Raw genomic sequence first — 6355 nt, 5'->3', positions numbered from 1 at the left:
TCCGGGGCCGGGGCAGCGCCTTCCCTGTGCCAGCAGCGGGACACGGGGGGGGGACACGCACAGAGCCCTGCACTTGCTTGTGAAGCCCTTGGTCTGTGCCCCCCCCGTCGCTCAGGACCCCCAGGATGGCCCCCCCCTTGCTTTAACCCCCCCTTGCTCTAAGCCTCCAGTCCCCCATTGCTCAGCACCCCCAGGACCCCCCCCCCCCCCATTGCTGAATCCCCCCCATTGCTCAGCATCCCCCGTTGCTGAGACCCCCCCCATTGCTCTATCCCCTACAGATCCCCGTTGCTCAGCATCCCCCATTGCTCAGGACCCCCAGGACCCCCTTAATTGCTCAGGACCCCCCCCCAATTGCTCAACCCTTCCCCATTGCTCAGGACCCCCGCATTACTCAGCATCGCCCCCATTGCTCTAACCCCTACAGACCCCCGTTGCTCAGAGATGCCCCCCATCACTCAGGACTCCCAGGACCCCCCCAATTGCTCAACCCTTCCCCATTGCTCAGCATCCCCCCATTGCTCAGGAACCCCCCCGGTTGCTCAATCCCCCCCTTTGCTTAATCCCCCCCCTCCATTCCTCAGCATCCCCCCCATTGCTCTAACCCCCACAGACCCCCATCGCTCAGCATCCCCCATTGCTCAGGACCCCCAGGACCCCCCCACTGCTCAATCCCCCCCACTATTCCTCAGCATCCCCCCCATTGCTCTAACCCCTACAGACCCCTGTTGCTCAGCATCCCTCATTGCTCAGGAACCCCCAGGACCCCCCCATTGCTCAGGACCCCCAGGACCCCCCCATTGCACAATCCTCCCCCACTGCTCAATCCCCCTCCATTGCTCAGCATCCCCCATTGCTCAATCCCCCCCCATTGCTCAGGACCCCCCCATTGCTCAGGACCCCCCCATCGTTCAATCCCCCCCCATTACTCAGGACCCCCCCACTGCTCAATCCCCCCCCATTGCTCAGAGACGCCCCCATCCCTCAGCCCCCCCCCCCCCCCGCCAGGCCGCCGTTGCCAGGCGACGCCCTGCACTCCCGGCATGCCCCGCGCGGCGGTTACCATGGCAGCGGGACGCGGCCGGTGACGATGATGGCGGCGGCGGCGGCCGACGGCGACGGGGCCGCGCTGCGGGCCCTGTACGCGTGGCTGGACTCGGTGCCGCTGTCCCGGCCGCGCAGGAACGTGGCCCGGGACTTCAGCGACGGCGGTGCGGGGGCGGGGGCGCGGGGGCGGGGGGGGGGGGGGCACCGGGCACCGGCTGCGGTGGGGGGGGGGGGGGGGGGGGGGGGTAGGCCGCGGCCGCGGCCCCGGCCGGGCCCGCAGGCCCCGCGGTGAGCGCCGCGCCGTGCCCCGCAGTGCTGGCCGCCGAGGTGGTCAAGTTCTTCCTGCCCGCGCTGGTGCAGCTGCACAGCTACGGCCCGGCCTGCTCCACCGCGCGGAAGCTCGCCAACTGGGCGCACCTCAACCGGTACCGCGGCCGGCGCAGCCCCGGCCCCGCGGAGCCCGCCGGGCCCCACAGGGACCGCAGCCCCGCTGCAGCTCCCCTGCCCTGCCTCTGTGCCCCACAGCAACCCCGGCCCCACAGCAACCCCGGCCCCGCTGCACCTCCCCTGCCCCACAGCAACCCCGGCCCCACAGCAACCCCTGCCCCGCTGCACCTCCCCTGCCCTGCCTCTGTGCCCCGCTGTGTCCCTGCCCCACTGCACCTGCTGTGCCCCACAGCAACCCCTGCCCCGCTGCACCTCCCCTGCCCTCCCTCTGTGCCCCACAGCAACCCCTGCCCCACTGCACCTCTCCTGCCCCACAACATCCCCCAGACCCACAGCAACCCCTGCCCCACTGCACCTGCTGTGCCCCACAGCAACCCCAGCCCCACAGCACCTCCCCTGCCCCACAGTGTCCCTCTGTGCCCCACTGTGTCCCTGCCCCACAGCATCCTCTGTGCCCCACAGCAACCCTGGCCCCACAGTGACCCCTGGTCCACAGCATCCCTCTGCCCTCCCGTGTCCCTCTGTGCCCCACTGTGTCCCTGCCCCACAGCAACCCCAGCCCCACAGCACCTCCCCTGCCCCACAGCATCCCCCTGTCCTGCAGCACCCCCCTGCCCCGCAGTGTCCCTCTGTGCCCCACTGTGTCCCTGCCCCACAGCATCCTCTGTGCCCCACAGCAACCCCGGCCCCACAGTGACCCCTGCCCCACAGCATCCTCTGTGCCCCACAGCAACCCCGGCCCCATAGTGACCCCTGGTCCACAGCATCCCTCTGCCCTCCCGTGTCCCTCTGTGCCTCGCTGTGTCCCTGCTCCACAGCAACCCCAGACCCACAACACCTCCCCTGCCCCACAGCATCCCCCTGTCCCGCAGCACCCCCCTGCCCCGCAGTGTCTCTCCGTGCCCCACTGTGTCCCTGCCCCACAGCTACTCCAGCCCCACAGCACCTCCCCTGCTCCACAGCATCCCCCTGTCCCGCAGCACTTCCCTGCCCCCCAGAGTCCCTCTGTGCCCCACTGTGTCCCTGCCCCACAGCATCCTCTGTGCCCCACAGCACCCCCGGCCCCACAGTGACCCCTGCCCCACAGCATCCCCCTGCCCTCCCATGTCCCTCTGTGCCCCACAGCACCCCCAGCCCCACAGCACCTCCCATGCTCCACAGTGTCCCTGCATCACCACGTTCCTTCTCCGCAGCAGCCCCCAGCCTCACAGCATCCCCCGGGCCCACAACATCCCCATGCCCAACAGCACCCCCTGCCCCATAGCATCGCCCCTGCCCCACAACATCCCCCGGCTGCACAACACCCCCCCTGCCCCATAGCAATCCACTGCCCCATAGAACCACGGAATGGTTTGGGTTGGAAAGGACCTCAAGATCATCCAGTTCCAACCCCCCTGCCATGGGCAGGGACACCTCACACTAAACCATCCCACCCAAGGCTTCATCCAACCTGGCCTTGAACACTGCCAGGGATGGAGCACTCACAACCTCCCTGGGCAACCCATTCCAGTGCCTCACCACCCTAACAGGAAAGAATTTCCTCCTTAGATCCAATCTAAACTTCCCCTGTTTCAGTCTGAACCCGTTACCCCTTGTCCTGTCACTGCAGTCCCTGATGAAGAGTCCCTCCCCAGCATCCCTATAGGCCCCTCCTGTTGGGACCCCTTTGAGACCCCCATGGGGCCGGGGGTTGCTGTGCCCCCCGCGCCCCGGCTGCTCACTCCCGGCCCCGCAGGAAGGTGCTGAGCGAGCTCCACTGCTCCCTGCCGCAGGACGAGCTCCGGCAGCTGGCGCAGGGCCGGCCGGGCGCGGCGGAGCGGCTGCTGCTGCGCCTGCGGGGCAGGATCCAGGAGAGGCTGCGGCAGGGCCAGGTGGGGCCGGGCTGGAGGGGGCCCAAAGCTGCCCCAGCCCCGACCCTGCCCCGGGCAGGGACCCCTTCCACTGGAGCAGCTTGCTCCAAGCCCCTGTGTCCAACCTGGCCTTGAGCACTGCCAGGGATGGGGCAGCCACAGCTTCAACCCATTCCCATGTCCCACCACCCTCATAAGGAGGAACTTCCCTGTATCCCATCCAGCTCTGCCCTCTTCCAGCCGGAAGCCCAAACTCCCCATCCCATCCCTGCCTCCCTTGGCCCAAGCCCCTCTCCAGGTTCCCTGCAGCCCCTTTAGGTGCTGGAGCTGCTCTGAGCTCCTCATGGAATTTGCCCCGGGAAGGAGGCAGGGATTGGGGCAGGGATTGAGGCAGGGATCGGGGCAGGGATTGGGGCAGGGATCGGGGCAGGGATCGGGGCAGGGATTGGGGCAGGGATTGGGGCAGGGATCGGGGCAGGGATTGGGGCAGGGATCGGGGCAGGGATCGGGGCAGGGATTGGGGCAGGGATTGAGGCAGGGATTGAGGCAGGGATTGGGGCAAGGATTGGGGCAGGGATTGAGGCAGGGATCGGGGCAGGGATCGGGGCAGGGATTGAGGCAGGGATTGAGGCAGGGATTGGGGCAGGGATCGGGGCAGGGATCGGGGCAGGGATTGGGGCAGGGATTGAGGCAGGGATCGGGGCAGGGATCGGGGCAGGGATTGAGGCAGGGACTGGGGCAGGGATTGGGGCAGGGATCGGGGCAGGGATTGGGGCAGGGATTGGGGCAGGGACTGAGGCAGGGATTGGAGCAGGGATTAAGGCAGGGATTGGGGCAGGGATTGAGGCAGGGATTGAGGCAGGGATTAAGGCAGGGATTGGGGCAGGGATTGAGGCAGGGATTAAGGCAGGGATCGGGGCAGGGATCGGGGCAGGGATCGAGGCAGGGATCGAGGCAGGGATTGGGGCAGGGATTGGGGCAGGGACTGGGGCAGGGATTGGGGCAGGGATTGAGGCAGGGATTGGGGCAGGGATCAGGGCAGGGATCAGGGCAGGGATCGGGGCAGGGATTGGGGCAGGGATTGGGGCAGGGATCGGGGCAGGGATTGGGGCAGGGATCAGGGCAGGGATCAGGGCAGGGATCGGGGCAGGGATTGGGGCAGGGATTGGGGCAGGGATCGGGGCAGGGATCGGGGCAGGGATTGGGGCAGACCCACCCCACCCCAGCCCTGCCCTGGGGCCGTGAGCTCCTGCTCTGCTCCAGCCCCTCCTGCCGTGGCTGCTCCCCCCTCATCCCGGCGCCCCGCACACACCGGGGTGCCCGCTCCCCCCATTCCCTGCCGCTCCCTGCCCATTGTGCCCCCCCCCATGGGGTCACCCCCAGCTCGCGGCCGGGCCTGACGGGCGTTTTCCTGCCCTCTCCATCAGGAGCCGGGGGCGCCGAGAGAGCTCAGCTACATGGAGACAGGTACAGGCAGGGGGGAGCGGGGAGGGCCCCGTACCCCAGCGCTGCACCCCGACATTCCTGACCCCTTCGGGGCACACACCCCAATAGCCACCCTGGGGGGGGGCAGGAGGTGCTGCTGGAAGGGGGTGTCCCCATGGAGGGCTCAGCTCCTGCTCTAACTCCTCTGTTATCCAGGGGACTCCAAGGCAGGAGGAGGCTGCACCCAGGAGTCTCCCGAGGCTGCAGGGTAAGGGCAGGGATGCTCCATAGGGATGCTGGAGGGGTGCTGGGGGGGCTTGTGCAGGGATGGGGCTCTGTGGGATGTAAGGAGCAGCCACGGCACGTGCAGCTCCATGAGTGATGCTCCCGGCGGGGGGGTCAGTGGTTATCCCGGTGTTCCCATTCCCAATCCAGGGCTCAGAAGCAGCAGGCAGAGCAGGAGCAGGCGCTGCTCCTGGCACAGGAAACCATCCAGGTGAGTGCTCCCCTTTGCTTTCCCACCCATCCCGTGCCCCGCTCCGGGGCTGCACCCCGCAGGTGTGGGACACATCAATCCGTGATTCCCAAATGATCCCGGTCCTCATCCGCTCTGCCCAGTGATGAGGGTGACACGGAACGGGCCCAGACCCTTTGCCCGCTGTGGCCCTTCAGGGCTGTGGCTCTGTCTTGCCTAAAAGCGAGGCTTTTCTCCTGGAAAACGTAGTTTAAGATGTAAAATTCCAGGTGCTGGGAATCCTGGGCTGTGCTTTAAGGTATCAGCTGGCTGTGGGGGCTGGCAGCTGGAATAGGGACCCCAAATGCGGCCCCGCAAGGTCCTTGCCTGCCTCAGTTTCCCCCCATAAGAGGTGATGGGTGCCCCCGGGTGCGCCGGGCTCCCAGGTCCCCATCCCGGAGCTCCCAGCCCCAATCCGTGCGGGAATGTCGCTCAGATCCTGCAGCTGAAGGTGCGCAGGCTGGAGGAGCTGCTGCGCCTCAAGAACGTGCGGATCGATGACCTGAGCCGGCTGCTGCGGGAGGCCCAGCAGCGCTGAGGCCCCTGCTCCCGGTGCTTCCCGGTGCTTCCCGGTGCTTCCCGGTGCCGCCGATGACACCGGTTCCAGCAGGGATTCCCAGGACAAGAGCCAGCGGCGGCACACGCGGCAGTGGGAATGCGGTGCCCACCTCGGGCCATGGCTCTGATTCATCCCATCCCATCCTTCCCGCACCGGGGATGTTGGGAATTAAATATCCGTGTTATTGCTTGGAGACCCCCCCGTGAGGCCGTGAGGGGGTCCGGGCGGGTTCTTTCCCAGTGGATCCGGCGTTGGAGTGGGATTTGCGGTGTTCGGATGTCACTTGGCCAGAGGCTGGGATTTAATCCCATTCCCAAAGCTGTTTGGTTCCGTAACCCTTGAGGCAATCCATGCCTTGGAAAGGGTCTGGGTCGGGCAGCCCGAGATAGACTGGGATGGGAATGTCGCCAGGAATGGGAATGTCGCCGCTCCTCCCTGGGGACATTGCCGTCCCTGGGGACATCCCATGACATTCCCTGCTGTGCCCAGGACACCTCTTAGGGGGAAACCCAG

The 6355-nt window shown here is 67.3% G+C and overlaps 1 protein-coding gene across 2 annotated transcripts; it reads left to right on the top strand.

Moving 5' to 3' along the window:
• Positions 1-1023: 1023 nt before the first annotated feature.
• Positions 1024-6035, top strand: SPEF1 (sperm flagellar 1). Of its 2 annotated transcripts, XM_065662990.1 has the most exons (7): positions 1033-1211; positions 1361-1472; positions 3230-3365; positions 4772-4811; positions 4986-5037; positions 5205-5265; positions 5720-6035. In XM_065662990.1, exons 1-7 carry the CDS (start codon positions 1091-1093, stop codon positions 5819-5821), a joined length of 624 nt encoding a protein of 207 aa, XP_065519062.1. In that variant the 5' UTR covers positions 1033-1090; the 3' UTR covers positions 5822-6035. The 2 variants fall into 2 exon arrangements, with proteins under 2 accessions (XP_065519051.1, XP_065519062.1); XM_065662979.1 differs by lacking the exons at positions 4772-4811; positions 4986-5037; positions 5205-5265; positions 5720-6035 and having other exon boundaries at positions 1024-1211; positions 1361-3318.
• The last annotated feature ends 320 nt before the right edge of the window (positions 6036-6355 follow it).

The sequence above is a fragment of the Lathamus discolor genome, chromosome 1 (assembly GCF_037157495.1).
Source record: "Lathamus discolor isolate bLatDis1 chromosome 1, bLatDis1.hap1, whole genome shotgun sequence".
NCBI lineage: Eukaryota > Metazoa > Chordata > Aves > Psittaciformes > Psittacidae > Lathamus > Lathamus discolor.
This window is presented reverse-complemented; position numbering and strand designations above follow the sequence as displayed.

What these genes read in the sequence shown, in the direction of transcription:
- SPEF1 (XM_065662979.1), top strand. Translation starts at nt 1,091, where the DNA reads ATGATGGCGGCGGCGGCGGCCGACGGCGACGGGGCCGCGCTGCGGGCC. An exon ending in CCGGGACTTCAGCGACGGCG is followed by an intron (nt 1,212 to 1,360) that starts GTGCGGGGGCGG and finishes CGTGCCCCGCAG; the next exon opens with TGCTGGCCGCCGAGGTGGTC.